Source organism: Diorhabda sublineata, chromosome 11 (assembly GCF_026230105.1).
Source record: "Diorhabda sublineata isolate icDioSubl1.1 chromosome 11, icDioSubl1.1, whole genome shotgun sequence".
Classification (NCBI taxonomy): Eukaryota; Metazoa; Arthropoda; class Insecta; order Coleoptera; family Chrysomelidae; genus Diorhabda; species Diorhabda sublineata.
In genome coordinates this window covers 2,626,486-2,643,943 of record NC_079484.1, presented here as the reverse complement: position 1 = coordinate 2,643,943, position 17,458 = coordinate 2,626,486, and the positions used below count along the sequence as shown (strand labels likewise).

Below are 17,458 nucleotides of genomic sequence, written 5' to 3'. Positions count from 1 at the left end.
ATGAATGTTTCCTATCAATTTTTTAGGTTATGGTGTAAGGACTACAACGGAAGAATGTCCTGAAGCGATATTCATCATGTGTCTTCAAAGTATATCCGGAATGATAATTCAAGCTTTCATGGTAGGAATAGTTTTCGCTAAAATGACACGTCCCAAACTTCGTACCCAAACGCTCCAATTTTCCAAAAACGCCGTGATTTGTCAAAGGGAAGGTTATTTGTGCCTCATGTTCAGAGTGGGAGATATGCGTAAAAGTCACATAATAGGAGCGAGCATTCGAGCCCAACTCATAAGGGCTAAAACGACCAAAGAAGGGGAAACCCTCAACAATTTTCAAACGGAATTGACAGTGAATGCCGATGGTTGCGAAAGTAATCTCTTCTTTATTTGGCCGATGACGATTGTCCATCGAATAGACGAGGAATCGCCGTTTTATTTTCTCACCGCTAGCGATATACTCAACGAAAAATTCGAAATAGTAGCGATTTTGGAAGGTACTATCGAAAGTACGGGGCAATCGACTCAAGCTCGATCGAGTTATATAGCTAACGAGATATTGTGGGGACACAGATTCGAACCTGTCGTTTCTTATAATAAAGACAGACAAGGATACGAAGTTAATTATTCCAAATTCGATAATACCATTGCCATAGATACACCTCTGTGTTCGGGAGCTGATTTAGCAGAGTTTCATAAAATGCAACAGTTATCTGGTAAGTTCAAATATTTACATTCTCGAAACTAATTTTTGGTGGTGGTAGGTCGTGGTGATTGTGTTTGGTTTGAATCAAGAAGTGTTCCACTCCAATTTTGGAAGATTTCGATGTCGATGACGATCCAAGCGACCGATAAGATGTTTCGTGGAGCGATATAACCCCAAAAATGAAAAAATCGTCCTCTCAGACGAGATTTTTGATGACACACGGCATACAAGACAGTTGACAGATGACGGGTGGCATCACCAAGGTAGAGGGGGTACTTCATTTCACGGTCATCTTACTCCCCGTGGCCGCCGGGTCAAATAAATCATAATTAATATGAAAAACGCGGAATATCTCAATTGGAGTACGAGTGACACTGTATAACGCACTCGCCATGACCACTTCAAGCATTTAAAACGCGGACAACAACAAAACCACGTCGCTTTTTGGGAATTCGTCTCGGTATGTGATACCGTGGACATGACAGCTCATAAGACAGATAACACAGAACAAAGCACACGACAGTTGACACAAAACACGCGGCAGTTGACGGTTGACACAAAACACGCGGCAGTTGACAGTTGACATAAAACATACGACGGTTGACTATCAGCTATTCTTCTTGTTTTACTTTTTTACACTCTAGCGTCAACATAGTTTCTTATTTCTATTTCTACAGACTTAAATTTCATCTTCTACTGAATATACTATGTAGTATTTTATTAAATCGATGTAAATCTTCATTTTCAGACATCTTGACATAACCTTTTCGCCTATTATTTGTTTGTTGTCTCTTAAGTGCACACAATCAAAGGTTTTTCCAAATCAATAGAACACTGAATCCTTGTAGTTCATATGCCAAACATTTTAGGCAATTTTTGTTTCAGGGTCGAACATTGCGATAACTGACTAATTTCATTTTTAGTTTGTTATACATATTCTTTCTTATCGTCTAATATAGAGGAACGAAAACGTCTACAACATTTTTTTTACTTGCAGATGTAACCGTTTCGACCATACCAGCATCGGACTTACCTTTATTGTAAAGTGCATTTTTTCAGTAAAATGGTTTTTTTCCCTGACTGCGACTGTGATTTATTTTAAGTACCCATTCCAAGTATTGTATATTGTATGGTTATTATCATAATCAAGTTATAAACGAAAATAAAAATCTAAAAGTGATTTTTTTATTATCAAAAAATGACTTCTACCTTTTACAGGCTTGAATTCGAAAAAAAAAAAGAGAATATTCGGGTAGCGGTAAAAGCAATATTTATGTTTTGTATACGCGGTGTGGTCAAAAAATATGATGAATAAATTTTTGTGACAGAAATTATTTACGTGGCATCTGGGCGTGTACTAATTTAGGTACAAGGACGGTCCGACAAAGAAAACACAAAAATTTTGGAAAAAAATACATTTATTTTTCAACGTAACCTCTTTTTACTTCCATACACTTTTCCCAGCGATGTTCAATAACTTCGATACCCTTTTTATAATAAGAATCTTCAAGTTGCCGAAATTACCTCTTCATTGTTGGAAAATCTCTGACCGCCGAGTCGTTTATTCAAGTCTAAGAACAGAAAATTATCCGAGGGGGCTAAATCTGGCGAATAAGGTGCATGAAATAGAAATTGAAACTTTGATTCATCAATTTTGGCCACTCCAATAACGGATGTGTGAGCTGGTGCATTGTTTTGATGAAACACGGCGGTTTTTGCTTGATTTTTTCGCTCAAAATGTTGCAATAAGTTCGTATGATACTCGCCGTTGATAGTATCTGGTAATTAATTAAAATTATCCCACGAGCATCCCAAAAAAGCGACGCCATCTCCTTGCCTGCAGATGAAACGGTCTTTGTCTTGTTTGTAGCCGGTTCTCCCTCTTCAATCCATTGTTTTGATTGTTCTTTTGTTTCGAGTGTTAAGATATGGACCCACGTTTCATCCACGGTTGCCAAACATTCGATGGAAACATCTTCACGACGCTGTTTTTGTTCCATTGCAAGCAAATGCGGCACCCATCTTGCGCGTAGCTTTCTCGTGTCGAAATTTTCAGTTAATAACCGATGTACCGCCCTTTTTAAAATGCCAACTGCACTTTCAGTCGACGATCATCCAGTACCACTGGTAAACCAGTGGGTAAATGCCATCAGCTGATTTGTCTATGGTTTTCCGAACATTAAAGTTGGTATTTACATTGTAAATACAAGATTAGGAAAAATCGATTTTTTTCTATTCATAAATCGATTTATCAGTTTACGATTCGAAGGGTGTAAAGAAATATAACGCTTGACAGAAATAGCTTGACCGTAACTTTCTTTGTATATCATTCTAATATTAAAACACGAATTATATTAAAATCACAGTCTAGTGTTACTTTGTCTATGAATAAAACTTTATTATTGTAGTTTATTCTTCTCTTTTCTATTTGAAAACACCAATTCGTACATTTCGATTATGAACAGAGACTAAAAACATCAATTTCTATATTTTTACAACCAATAATCGATTATAATTTCTTGAAAAGAATCGATTCTTCCAACCGAAATTGTTTCTAAAATAATCGAACGCCATTTTGGAATCATAGAAGCATGAAAACGCTTTTATATTCAAGGTCAACTTATAAACGTATAAACGCTTGCGCCCTCGTTCGCGTAGAACATAAATTAAACAGATTACAAGGGCGCGCGTTCCAACGAGACATCCAACATCGTTTTATCACTTTCTCGAACGCACTGTATAGTTCAAAAGAACGTACGTCTCATTACGTGACAGATAATTGTGATTGAGATACCAATTTGTTGATTAAAACAATCGAATAGACTGTGTATAACCTTAATAACCAAAAATTTCGGTAACAAAAACAATTTTTAGCCAAATTGCTTCACGCGCGTATATTATTAATAAGCCAAGCTTCACACGAGTGATGATCTGCGTTTTAGATACTGCACTGTTGCCAGATTGTCAATTAAATTCACGAATAGTATAAAAGTTGTATAGCAAATAATTGTTATGACAAAAAATATAAACTAACCTAAAAAATGACGTTTCATTTCAATCTATACGATGGTAAGTACATTCATATACTGCAAAATTGACGTTCTGTGGGGATTTCTTCCAAATTTTCTTATATTATTGAATTCAAATTGGAAATATGCATTATTACTTAATGATGAAGACTATATATAGAAATATAGTTTCAAAGAAGTGCTTCCACGCTTTCTAGTGCGCGAAAAACGTATTATTAAGGTCTCTTCAGTGTAGTGGCTAGAGTACGAGGCACACATGCGGAAGGTCCCAGGTTCAAATCGAGTTTACAAATTGATTAACACAAATTCTAATCTAATCTTGATTGAAATGTTCAAAATATTAATAAACGTATAATATATTTTATGAGGACAATTACCATTAAAAAATTTTGTATGCAATTCGTGTGTAAAGGCCATTTTTCGACTTATTTGACACTCATATTCGTCGAAAAAAGGCTGCTTCACACATTTGTGACATAAATAACTATTGCGACACGTTTTCAAATTTGACACTTGACACAAAACCTACCGAAGCTTGTTCCATTTGATTTTTGTGTGCTGAGCTCGTGAGTTTCGTACACAAAGTGCTCAATAAGTTACGTTAGCTTTGAATTTAATACACACGCTTATTTAACTTACTAAAACTATAATTTATCTAACATATAAAACTGGACTCAATTTCGGGAATTATCCTCTTCTTCTTTTTTTAGATATGGATATGAGATTTCTTTCTCCAAATCGTATTTCTCCAAGTAACAGTTTCCTTGTTCAAAGTGCTCCTATTTCGAGAGTTCCTTCGCTAGAACCTATTTTCAGAAAAGAACCATATTTTGATGTTTTTTATAAAGAACCAACAGCTCAAACGGACGAGATTCCAAATGTAGAAAAAACACAAAAGAAGAATAAAAACTTTAATAAGAGTTTAGAAGATAATAAAACTCTTAAAGATAACGAAAGCAAACGAAAAGCCACTTCGATGAATCCTGGGAAGTTGCAGTACGACATTTTAGAAGAAAAAGAAGACGAACAAGAAGAAGAAGATATTGGGAAATTGATTTAAATTGTGTAAATAAAGTTAATTTAATGTTAGCTCGTTTCATATTAAATTTATTTTTATATTAAACAGTTATTTTATTTTTGTTTCACTCTTTAATAGACAAATAAATATTTTCTATTTACCGACTCGAGAAATTTGATTTGGCAACGTTGTATATTTCTATGGAACACAGCTTGGTTCGCGGATTGAATTCCGAATCAGTTAAGGACCGATTCGGAATTTCACTAGCGAACAAAAACAGCGTACTGAAGAAGTTTCCATCGAGTTTTTCCGAATTTTCATAACTATGGATGAAACGTGGGTCCATCACTTCACACCCGAAGAAAAAGAGCAATTAAAACAATGGAAAGAAAAGGGAGAATCGGCTCCAAATAAAGCAAATACCGTTCCATCTGCAGGCAAGGTCGTGACGTTGGTTTCTTTTGGGATGTGCGTGGGATCATTTCCATTGGCTATATGCGAAATTATTGCAACGTTTAAGCGAAGAAATCCTTCAAAAACATCTAAGAAGAAAGTGTTTCATCAAGACAAAACACCAGGTCACACATCTGTTATTGCAATGGCCAAAATTATTGAATCAATTCAATTCCACTCGTGATTTCATTTGGATTTTCACGAAAACCATGCCAATTTCAAGTTTTTTTTTCCAGCCCAGTAAACTTTTGCACCCGCCTCATCGGAAATTGGAGCATATTAGACGCATCAGAAAGCACACAATCATAAATATCTTGTTGTCTATTAAGTACTCAAATATCCTGCTTTGATAAAATAAATATCCTGAAGCAATTAAAACCGTAGATGTACTTGAAGTTATAATAATCAGTTATAATGATATTCTCTTTGAAAAATGTTTGGTGGTTTTAAAAAAGGTTCGCAACAGATCAAAAATAAGAGAAGGTAAATAAGCGATTTTTTTTTAAACAATCTTTTATTCATAACTTTTTCAATACAATATTTTCTAATCGGTGCTTAAAGATCTGACATAGTTAAATTGTCTTTTAGTTGTTTCCAGCTTTTCCAACTTGAATTCCTTCCAAATTTTTCACCGAGTATCCGAGTACCGATTTCATATATTCCTGAGAAAGTCCCCAACATTTTAAATGACATAAAAACAAATGATAAACCGAACCTACTTGATTCTAAAGTTACTTAAGCTAGTTTGGATGATAGAACGTCCCAGATATCAAGTTATATACTATTAAAAAAGAAAAATTGCCTTTCAGCAAGCCGCTTACCCCCAAAAATTTATCGACTCAACGAAAGCCGAGGGCCATTTTGAAAGATGGTAAATGCAATATTATACAACCAAAATTCCGTTGGAGATATTTACATTACGTAAGAGATATATTCACCGGTTTAGTTGACGCAGAATGGAAATGGATGGTACAAGTAATGATAATCGGTTTCACAGCTTCTTGGTTAACTTTCGCCCTTCTATGGTGGTTGATAGCTTTCGTGCACAAAGATTTACACGATGATCACTTGCCTGCTAAACAGGCCGAAAACGGTAAGTCGCATTTCCAATGGTTTTTAATATTCTGGATGATCAAGCACAAAGAGGTCCCAGCTGTTTCCAGTACACGTTGAAATTAAAGCCCGGCACATATATAAATAACGTCACCACTTATTCTTTGTCTCAAAACGGGTTTATTTAGGTCAAATAATAGGTATTCAATGAAAAAAAAAACACTTTCTAAAGTTATCTATTAATTTAGAAAGAGTTTATTTATATTCCTCAAGAGAACTTTGAGCTTTAATGTAGTTGGTGATGATTTTAAGTAAAAATGAAAGTACTTAGTGCCATATATCAGCCGGTTTTCTTTTTATTTATATATTAATATATTCTCTAATTATTTAAACTTTCATTTATTCAGGTTGGACCCCGTGCGTTTTGAATATTCACGGATTCCATTCGTGTTTCCTTTACTCATTAGAAACCCAATCTACAATGGGTTACGGTTTGAGGGCAATTACTGAGGAATGTCCAGAAGCGATATTTCTATTGTGCGCGCAATGTATAATCGGAACGTGCATAGATTCATTCACCGTAGGAGTTTTTTTCGCAAAACTAACTAGACCTAGACTCACAGCTTACACAGTCCAATTTTCGAAAAATGCAGTTATCTGTTTACGAGATGGAGCATACTGTTTAATGTTTAGAATAGGAGATATTAGAAAAAGCAGATTGATCGGTGAGTATTTAATTACTTAGTCAACGTTGTAAAACATACTGAGCATATTGCCAGCTGTTGTACGATAGAAAACGCGATTTAAATGATTATGTTAAGGATGATTGTTTCAGGTGTCAGTGTAAGAGCTTTAGTTATTCACTCGATAACAACAAAAGAAGGAGAGCAGCTCACAAATTACCATAACGAACTCGAAGTTACATGCGATGAAACCGGTAGCGAACCGTTCCTCCTATGGCCCATAACAGTTGTGCACAAAATAGATGAAGACTCGCCATTATACAATTATTCAGCAAAGGACATGTTGAATGAGAAAATTGAATTAATAGTGATTTTAGATGGGTGTATTGAGAGCACTGGACAAAACACTCATGCTAAAACAAGTTATTTAGAAAATGAAATACTTTGGGGGCAACAATTCGTGAATGTTACTACATTCAATTGTGATAATGAGAGTTATGAAGTGAATTTCAATTATTTTGAAAAAATGAGAAGAATACCCATGCCTATTTGTTCTGCTGCTGAGTTTGATCAGAACAACGGTTAGTCATTCACTTTTCTTCTCCTAAGTTTGATATTTTTAACATAAGCAATATTTGATAATGAAAACCTCTGCTATTCCTCCTTTGTTCCATCAAAATAACCACAAATTTCTTTATATATTGACTACATTTCAATTTTACACCGTACAGTGTAAATAAATTGAAAACATTAATACCAATCTTTTTGCTATGTTAAAAATATTATAACTACATCTATAAATAAAAGTGTTTTTTTTGAAATTTGAAATATTCTACCTCTTTTTGGTTAATTCATAATAAATTCAACCTTCTTTTTGTACTGTAGTTAATTGTGCAATGAGAGACAATTGAAACAAAGTGAGATCTTTCATTATTCTAACGAACGCTGGTAGAACTTCTAATAAATTACAAAAATTGAGACAAAGATATAAAGAAAACATACCAAAAGAGCTCCGCTATAAAATCGCGTTTCCTTTAGGCAAATGGTCAATAAAGTTATACATTGAATATTAATATACATCTCAAATATAAAAATGTAGTTTGCAATACAAAAAATAAAACAATCTTACCTTTACTATACCAACAAAAATATTTTCATTGATCTGTTTTGCTTTTTGATTTTGTTCAGTACAAGATCTATGCGTTTATATCAAATAGTTTACCATGCTCCTCATATTAACTTAATGAAAGGTGAAATACCCCGAATTTGAGAATAATTATTATTGTCATCGATTGTTTATAACCTAACTTCATATCTGACTTTCATTTATTAACCCAATCACTAATAATATTCACTATGATTCGTTAACTAAAATCCATTTCAACTCTTTTTACACAATTATTCAATATAAACACGGAAATAAACAAAAAAAACACCCGAAAATCACTTAAGAGTTTATAGGTAATACATTTCAGGTAAATTATTTATGTACTGAGAAATACAATATTTGCTTAATAACTTTCAAATTAAATCTCCAGAAACCTATATAAAACTATAATAACTGTCCATAACCTAGTAACCTGACTTAACTCCTTGAAGGAAAATGACGGACTGTTGAACATTTGACGCACAGAACAGTTCTGTGGTTTGACGTGTAGCGCGATGTTGCCATATATTTTGTAAGAAAATCATATCCGTTAACTAGTTTCCTTTTATATAGTTATAGTTAAATTTTCAAAAAAATTTGTAATTGTGTTCTTCAATTATTTAAAAAATGTTTAATCAGCTTACTTTTGTATGAGATGGTAATGTGTTTTGTGTCAGGTTTTTTTCCAAAATGATATTTGAAAAAAAAATATTTTTAGATGCTTTTAAAGAACTGATTTTGAAACCCGAAGTGATTTTAGTGTGTTTGAAAATACAGGGTCACTGAAAATAAAAAAATGATTTATTTATTTACAGAAACATTAGAAAAAATTATGTATCCAAGTCAAAACAATGAAGAATCGGGTATAATGAAAAGAAGTAAATCCAGTAGGAATATTATAACAAACGAAGTGGATCCTCAAGATTCCGATAAGAAGCAAATTATCCATTTTAAAGAAGAAAGATCACAAACACCGCCTTTTCCCATTGACTGGGTATAAATATTAAATTATGAACTAAATTTATATACTAAATAACCTCTGTATCATTTTTAAGCTCTTAAAAATAAATTTATTAACGTTATTTAAAAATAAAATGTAAAAATATAATAATGACAAACTGTATATCATTTATTTTCCTTCCTACTTATTTATTACCTTTAGACTCGTTCAGAAATCATAGAGTGAATATTAAAGATAGAGAGAGCGAAGTATAGGAGCTTGTTCAAATGTATACCACTTTCTATCTCTCCTACTCTATTCTGATTGGACCGACACGAGAACGCAGTTTCTAGTAGTGGGAACGGCAAAGGAGGAGAATAACAAGATTTAATCGCGAGTAAAGTAAGATAAAGAGTGGTAAGGCGATGCTCTTTCACTTTCTTCTTTCTTCTATAGTACAATTATACTTAGAAAGCGCCCTCTCTATCTTTAATATTAACTCTGTGTCAAAAATTCGCTAATTTAGAATAGTGATACCAATCATAGAGTTAATATTAAAGATCGAGGGAGTGGAATTGTACTATTAGAAGAGAAAGACAGAAAATTAGTTAACTACTCTCTACCTGTCTCTACTTGCTTCTGACAAGTCATTTCAAGAAACTGTTCCCAAAACTCGAATTTTCGACGTCATGGCGATCCAATCAGAATAGAGTGGAATAACGATTTTTTTCTCTCTCCATCAGAAATTCAGGTCCTCTTGAAAAAGCTCTTTCTATTTCTAATATTAACTCTATTATTGTTATTAACTTTCCAAACAATTCCACCACATATATTTCTCAAATTCTTCTTTTTATTCACATGTCATATGTCAACTTCAAAATCATCTGTTTGTGAAAGCAAATGAGTCATTCCTATCGTTTTCATTGATTTAATTACTAGATTTCTAATAAATATTCATTGTTTATTGTACAAGTTTTATAAAAATATGTCTATATTTCGTAGCACAAGAAATTTTGATCTTTTGCTTGGTAAGTTTAAACTATTGAAAATCTTGAATGGAAAGTGAAATGTTGCAATAATTTTAGAAAAAGCAACTAGTCATTTGTTGATGGAACCCGATTGGGAGACTACGATGCAAATATGCGATTTAATAAGGCAAAATGATGTGCAGTACGTATATTATTTTAATATTATAAAAATTAATCATCAATAAATTGCGGAGAGGAATATATTTAATATGATAAGAACATTAGAAGGAATTATCTTTATCAAATGTTGATTCATCAAAGTGCAGTGAACTGTAGTATAATTTACGTTTAATACAAAATATATATAATTGAGACTTCACAATTAAGCTTTATTTATAATACAAAAAATTTATAAAACAATATTTTTTGGTAAACAACTGTTTTACAGGCCCAAACACGCAGTATCTTCGTTAAAGAAAAAATTAACATCAACAAATCCTCATTCTGCACTATATGCCCTTTTGGTTTTGGAAAGCATTGTTAAGAATTGTGGTATGTACTCAAAATTCCACTACAATAAATAAAACCAAAATTTTTTTGAATTGTACATAAAATAATGAACAAATAGTGAAAAAGATAATTTTGTTAAGGTGTGGTTGTTCTTGATGAAATAGCCACCAAGCCGTTTTGTGAGTTTCTGAATGAGTTGTGCAAAACTACTGCTCATGAGAAAGTACGTAGCAAGCTATTGGAGTTAATTCAAACTTGGAATTTTGCTTTTCGAAAGAATTCTAAATATGGGGGAGTACTAAAGGTAAGGAACCCTATTTTGTTATAAAATCTTGATTAAAAATACAAAAATTAATTTGTAACAAATCTTCTTGGGATTTAAAATGATTATTAGACTTTTATTATTTGAAATTTAAATGCATATTTTAGGTATAAAATGATAGAAAACAATCATAATTACTAGAAATGAGTTTCAATTATTCTAATATTAAGTAGATAAAAATCTGAATAATATTTAACAACCTGATTATTTCATATTCCAAGTAATCCGTAATTGATACAGCATTTGTATATTTTAGATTGATAATACTAGCCAAAACTGAAAAACAAAATTTTTTTTCATATTGATTTTATATGAAACCCGTTTCAACTTCTGTCTATTGATTACCTTAATCTAATTATTCTAAATAGGAACTCATGAATACAATGAAAGTGGACGGTCATAAATTTCCGGCATTGAGAGAATCTGATGCGATGTTTGCATCAGATACAGCGCCTGAATGGGCAGATGGTGATGTTTGTCATAGATGCAGGGTACAATTTAATGTTATTCAAAGAAAACATCATTGTAGGGCTTGCGGTCAAGTTTTTTGCGGACAGTGTACATCGAAAACTTCAACTTTACCCAAGTTTGGGATTGAAAAAGAGGTAAATTGATCAAAAAATATTTAATCCAATCAATATTAATGTTAATCAACAATAAATGTGCCGCTTTCTATATTTTTTTTATTTATTCAGCTGTACTCAGAGTTATAGATTCAATAAACTTTTTATGTCAAGATAATTAATTAATTGAGGAATTCTAGCCTTCAGTGATTCCTCAAGACATACTCCTGTTGCTATAAAGCTGATAATTATCCAGGATGTTACAAATGAACACTTTCTATTAATTATTGTATGCATTAGATTATTTACAATATTGAAAATAGGTTAAGAGAGTAAGAAACGTTTATTACATGCACATTTTGTAGGTTAGAGTGTGCGATGCTTGTTACGATGAAGCTACAAAACCATCAGCAACTTCCAAAGCAGCGATTTCAAAAGCTGAATCTGAATTACCAGAGGAATATCTAAAGAGCTCATTAGCCCAACAGAAACAGGTGAGGATCATTTGGTGATTCATACAAAAAAATAATTGGGATTACATTGTTCATTGTAATAACTACTGGTACTTTTCCTCCAATTCCATAATCAATTATTTCACTTTCACATTTATTTTTTTCTGTAAATTATTATTTAAAACATTTTTCATGTTATAGGATCCTCCTAAAAAGACTGAAGATGAACTAAGAGAAGAAGAAGAATTTCAGTTAGCTCTAGCTTTAAGTCAATCAGAAGCTGAAGCAAAAGAAAAGGAAAAATTTAAAACAACATCTAGTATATACCAAGTAAAAGGTTAGTATAGTCCTCAAACATGCGGTGCATACCCAGATGAACTCCATCTGTCAGGATTCCAAAGGAGGCCTAGCATATCAGCTGTAATGTTAAATATCACTAGCTGTATAATAATAACACTGCATAAGGAGAAAGCTGTCATATCCGTCTCCTTGGGTTACTCCAAGGCATTTGATTTGTTTGCTCTTTGTGCAAAGCTGCATAATTGTGGTATTAATAAAGCGTAAGTATCTTATGTAAAGTGTAGAGGCACGTAATAGGTCTGTACTGAGTGGAGTCATCCGTCTGGAAGCAAATAAGTGGAACCAAGTGCAAGAAACATGAGGTTACATTTTGTGTTATGTAACTCCTTGTGTACGCTCGGGAATTTCTTATGCCAGAAGTTTTAGTACTTTTCAGTTGCTGGTATTATTGGTATATCACAATACAAATAAATTATTACATTGTCTTTTATTATTTCTGTAACTTTTTGGTTGTAGTAGAACCGACTCCAGTAGAAAAACCTGCGACTCCTCCACAACAAGAAGAAACCAATCCGGAATTAGCCAGATATTTGAATCGTTCTTATTGGGAATCTCTTCAAACTAATGATCAAAATGAACAAGGTCGACCGACAAGTCCTTCAGCTCCAGCTACTGCTCCTACTCAAACTATCGATAATAAATACAAAACAAAGGAAAACGGTTTGGTCGACAACGATTTAGAAGAATTCATGAAGACTTTGAAAAGCCACGTAGAAATATTCATCAATAGAATGAAGAGTAATTCCAGCAGGGGAAGGTAAACAACTAAAAAAAAATAGTAACTAGAGTTTTTGATTTTTTTTTGTCTTGTTTAGATCTATTACAAACGATACTAGCGTTCAAACGCTTTTTATGAATATAACAGCGATGCATTCGAGACTTTTACACTATATACAAGAACACGATGATAGTCGCATCCATTTCGAACGTTTGCAAGATAAATTAACGCAGGTTAAAGATGCTCGAGCCGCATTAGATGATCTCCGCGAAGAGCACAACGAAAAGCTTAGAAGAGAAGCTGAGGAACAAGAACGTATGCGTCAATTACAAATGGCCCATAAATTAGAAGTAATGAGGAAGAAAAAAGAGGTGAGCCAGTGTTTACAGCTGATCTATTAAGATCTTTGCCTTCTATTTCATACCCTCCCAAAAGTAGCGCTCTGGAATTCCTTAGTGTCTCTGTGGATTTCGTTCTAACGTCTTCAGATGTCCATTTGAAGTAACAGTGCTCAGACAAGACTTCTGTTAGTATTCGTAGATACATTCAGCAGATCTTCTCTGGTTATAGTTTCCCAGAAGGGTCTTTGCCTGTCCCTGATCCTGTATGTTGTCCTGGTACTTGGTTTTACTCCTAAATAGCTTCTTTACCACACAAGGGTTTCCCTCCACTCAGGTATATCCAGGAATTTATTACAAGGTAACTTCCCAATCCCAAACTAGTTTGAATTTTATGATATTGGAGCTTCGAGCTCTACTGGCTGCTTGACTATCAGACAGGATGATGATTTACTGCTTGTGATAGTTCCTATCCAGACCTTTATACGGGTCTGTGACTCCCAAATGTCAACTTATGCTGCTTGTTGGTCTCTGTAGCAAGAACGGAAATTTTTCCTCCTTTTTTATATCATTCTTGTAGACAATTTTGATAAATAAATTATGATACTATTATATTTTAGGAATATTTACAATACCAAAGGCAGTTAGCTTTACAAAGGATCCAAGAGCAAGAAAGGGAAATGCACATGAGACAAGAACAACAAAAACAACAATATATGATGCCACAATATGGTTACATCGGCTCTCCAGTTCACGGACAACAGTTTCCACCAAACATGGCTCCTCAAATTGGAAATTACAATACTTATCCTTATCCCCAACAACCCATGATGCCTCCTGGACAGATTCCAATAAATCAAGGACCACCTCATGGTAAAATTGCTTCTAAATTTCGTTAAAATATTATAGTTTCTCAACTTATTAATTTGTTTTAAGGCCCTCGTCCTACCCAGCAACCTCATAATCCCGTACTCGGACCTCCTCCGGGTTTTGCGCAAGGTCCAACTTCAACAAACACCATTTCTAATAATCCACCATATGTACCACATGGAGTAGCATCACAAACAATAATAGGTATGCCTACTGTTGGAATACCTCCCGGACATAATCCGCAAACTGGTATGAGTGGTATGCCACTACAGCAAGCCGGTATTCCTCAGGCAGGTAGTATACCTCCTCAACCAAATAGTTTACCACATCAACATGGTGGTATACCACAAAACCAAGTGTTACCACAAGGACAGGTGAGATATCGAAAGTTTGACTTGTAAGAAACAAATTCTTAATTTTAATAATGTGATGTTTTTCTAAACTATACAATAAGACTTATTACTAAACATTACTAAACAGGATCGGCTTCACAGTTCATGTCGCGGACGAATTCATAATAATTCGAATGAACTAAATAATCCAATTAAAAAGAATGAAGTTAATAGCAACAATCACAAATTTAAACGTACACAAAATGTGATTCTAACATCACCACTTTTATTACTAATATAGAAATCGATCTTGTTTATAAGAATGTAGTTTTTATTATGAATAATCATATTAATTCAGGTTTAACTAGAATTTCTTTGTAACACAAACATCCCCTTTCAAAACTAACCGATAAGAATGTTTTTTAGTCTTCCAGCCCTCGCCTTATCAGTGATAAAGTATTTTATCTACATACAACAACATTTTTGATTGTATATGAAATAATAGTTTTATTCTATCATAAATTACACGTCTATTGGCGTTTTTAAAATGTATAGGGTGTAGATATTTTTATGAAATGAATATGTGTATAAATTCTAGGTAGCACCGCAGTTTCAACAGCCGGGAGCTCCGCCTGCTAGCCCTCAAGTGCAATCAAATGGAGAAGCACAAACAGCCGAGCTGATAAGCTTCGATTAATCATTTAAATCGGTTTTGTGATAATAAATTTAATGTATTCCTTTTTCCCTATATTATATAATATCGTTATATTAGCCAAACAGAATGAATTCTATTAAAAATATTTTATGATTTATGTCAAATATATAAGTATAATACAACATTTATTTTATTTTTTAATTATATAATAATTTAATGACAAATCCAAGATGGTCATTCAAAATAGATCACAGGACCAGATATCTCCTGATGGTGATGTAGTTGATCAAAAAACTCACACAGCAATCGATATTGATCACTAAATCATTCTTAAGTCCTATAGAAATGAAAAAAAATATATTTCAAATCGATAAAGTACAACATTTATACAAAACGAAAGGTCAACGATGGTATTTGTTATTAGAGATCACTAAAATTCTATCAAATTTCACTGTTTTTCTTTTATTTAACGCTTAATCCTCAATATTGAGAAAATTCCCTCTTTTAGAACCTTTTTTCGATACATCACTAGGAAATAATGGTCCTTCGAGCCGGATATTAACCAGCGATCTATGAAAGGCTTGAAGAACCAGATAAAGTAATTGTGAGTTTTGATGTAATACAAAAGTTTCTAAATATTTTCCATCGTAAACTATTTTCAACATATTGGTTTCGGTGGATCTGTAAACATGATTCGAGTCAGAACCATTTCATTAACCCACAGTTCTACAAATCCGAATTTATTTATTTTTTTGCTTTTTATTCGAAATAATATATACAATGTATATCAGAAAGTGACTAGTATGAAGAGAGTAATTAATCATTATTTAATTGTACATTTTAAACCGTCTGGGCTAACGGCCATGTAACAGAAAACACCACCTCCTGGTATTTGTTTAGTTGATACATACGCCCTACCATCTGGTGACTTGTGATGAATAACAGGACATAAGGGTCCTACGCGGGGTAAATATGGAATCTAGAACAAATTAATTGAGTTAATGTAAAATTGTTAAGGCAAAATTTGCTGGTCCGGTTACCCAAAATCTCTTAGTGGTATAACGAAGAACGAACAGTCTCAGAATATCATGAAAATAGGTACAAGACCTACAAACCAATCCTATTTACTTTAAACATTTCAAATGCTCAAATTTTGTCGATTTTTCCCAGAATTTTCCAGGAACTTGCTTCATTCCCCTCTTTGGCCTCTAGAAATAGGCTACTGCTACTTTAACGACTCCCCAATAAAGTTCACAGTACGCCTTTTGATAGGCACCTCGTGTCCCACTTGGCATTAACGGAAGCAGAAGGTCTATCCATATATGTACGACTTCTCTATATAAAGTGAGTGACCACTTCTTCTAAGTGATAGTGCAAGTTTACCATGATGCCTCCTGGACAGATTCCGATGAACCAAGGACGATCCCATGGTGCTTATAATGTGGTAAAATATAATATGTTTAAATTTTGATGATTTATCCCGGAATTTGAATCTCTAGTATTTAAATAGAGGTGACTGAGAGTCAATTAAAATATAAAAGAAAATTGCCCCACTTTCCCCTTCGGCTACCAGGAATGAACTACTACCACCTTGACAACTCCTCTATATGCATAAGGAAAATCATTATTTGCTCAAACCTTCCTCTCTAGGTTTACCACATTTTTGCTCCCACCTGGTCACCTTGTTAATCAGCCAAATAAACAACCTTGTAGGGGAAACCAACTCATACTATATTACATTGAATTTCTACTTAAACAAACAGCCCTGCAGAGGAGTAATTCCTATATCAGGGCTAAACCCAATAGATCCCTTCCTCAACCCACGAATATTTTTTTTCTTAAACAGAAACCCATCTTGCTATCTCTAGCTAAAAAGAATATTTCAACAAACAGAAAGCTATTAGGTTAAATGATAAGTATAAGGGAAAAACCATACCTGTTGGGCCATTAGATTTCCAAGGCACTCAGATAGAGTACTGAGCTGACCGTCAGGTGGAGGCGATGTAAATGGACCATGTAAAAATTTATGTCGAGCTTGAATTCTTAAAAATTGAGCATATTCGTTTTTTAATTTACATGATTCTAAGTCTTCATCAGACAGTCCTGCTAATTTTCTACACCATTCGACGCATCGTACTCTATCTGCGAATTAAAATCGTTATTAATAATTTATTAATATAATAAATAAAATCTACCGAAAGGACTCTCAAGTTGGTGTGAATGCGATGCTATATCTTTTATTGCGTTTTTATACTCTTCACTTTCTCTAGCCATTAGTTTTTTTTCAAATTAGTTTCGACTTAAATTTTGCAAAATATGTGTCATAGTTTTCAAAATTTGTGAC

The 17,458-nt window shown here is 33.4% G+C and overlaps 4 protein-coding genes across 16 annotated transcripts in view; 3 read left to right on the top strand and 1 right to left on the bottom strand.

Moving 5' to 3' along the window:
• The window catches only part of LOC130450503 (ATP-sensitive inward rectifier potassium channel 12-like), a 51,743-nt gene extending 46,683 nt beyond the window's left edge, over nucleotides 1-5,060 (top strand). For 5 of the 12 annotated variants that reach the window (XM_056788927.1, XM_056788934.1, XM_056788928.1 and 2 more), the window contains 2 exons: nucleotides 27-713; nucleotides 4,443-5,060. In XM_056788927.1, coding sequence (XP_056644905.1) covers nucleotides 27-713; nucleotides 4,443-4,792 — 1,037 coding nt within the window. In that variant the 3' untranslated portion in view covers nucleotides 4,793-5,060. Of the gene's footprint in view, nucleotides 1-26; nucleotides 714-1,700; nucleotides 1,903-4,442 lie in introns of those variants that run through there. The other 7 variants (XM_056788923.1, XM_056788925.1, XM_056788924.1 and 4 more) reach the window with 4 other exon arrangements.
• A 21-nt stretch (nucleotides 5,061-5,081) lies between these two features.
• Nucleotides 5,082-9,086, top strand: LOC130450402 (G protein-activated inward rectifier potassium channel 3-like). Its single transcript, XM_056788775.1, has 5 exons — nucleotides 5,082-5,686; nucleotides 6,013-6,296; nucleotides 6,664-6,981; nucleotides 7,092-7,520; nucleotides 8,902-9,086. Exons 1-5 carry the CDS (start codon nucleotides 5,637-5,639, stop codon nucleotides 9,084-9,086), a joined length of 1,266 nt encoding a protein of 421 aa, XP_056644753.1. The 5' UTR covers nucleotides 5,082-5,636.
• A 797-nt stretch (nucleotides 9,087-9,883) lies between these two features.
• LOC130450548 (hepatocyte growth factor-regulated tyrosine kinase substrate) lies at nucleotides 9,884-15,302 on the top strand. 2 transcript variants are annotated; one of them, XM_056789013.1, is made up of 12 exons: nucleotides 9,884-10,054; nucleotides 10,112-10,196; nucleotides 10,443-10,546; nucleotides 10,645-10,808; nucleotides 11,195-11,431; nucleotides 11,755-11,883; nucleotides 12,043-12,178; nucleotides 12,658-12,958; nucleotides 13,017-13,290; nucleotides 13,878-14,130; nucleotides 14,194-14,501; nucleotides 15,058-15,302. In XM_056789013.1, the coding sequence occupies exons 1-12, from the start codon at nucleotides 10,012-10,014 to the stop codon at nucleotides 15,154-15,156; spliced, it is 2,133 nt and encodes a 710-aa protein (XP_056644991.1). In that variant the 5' UTR covers nucleotides 9,884-10,011; the 3' UTR covers nucleotides 15,157-15,302. The 2 variants fall into 2 exon arrangements, with proteins under 2 accessions (XP_056644991.1, XP_056644992.1); XM_056789014.1 differs by having other exon boundaries at nucleotides 9,895-10,054; nucleotides 12,661-12,958.
• Nucleotides 14,522-17,448, bottom strand: LOC130450553 (uncharacterized). Its single transcript, XM_056789022.1, has 3 exons — nucleotides 17,310-17,448; nucleotides 17,051-17,256; nucleotides 14,522-16,093 (listed from the first exon to the last, which is right to left on the bottom strand). Exons 1-3 carry the CDS (start codon nucleotides 17,386-17,388, stop codon nucleotides 15,938-15,940), a joined length of 441 nt encoding a protein of 146 aa, XP_056645000.1. The 5' UTR covers nucleotides 17,389-17,448; the 3' UTR covers nucleotides 14,522-15,937.
• Between the last annotated feature and the right edge of the window lie 10 nt (nucleotides 17,449-17,458).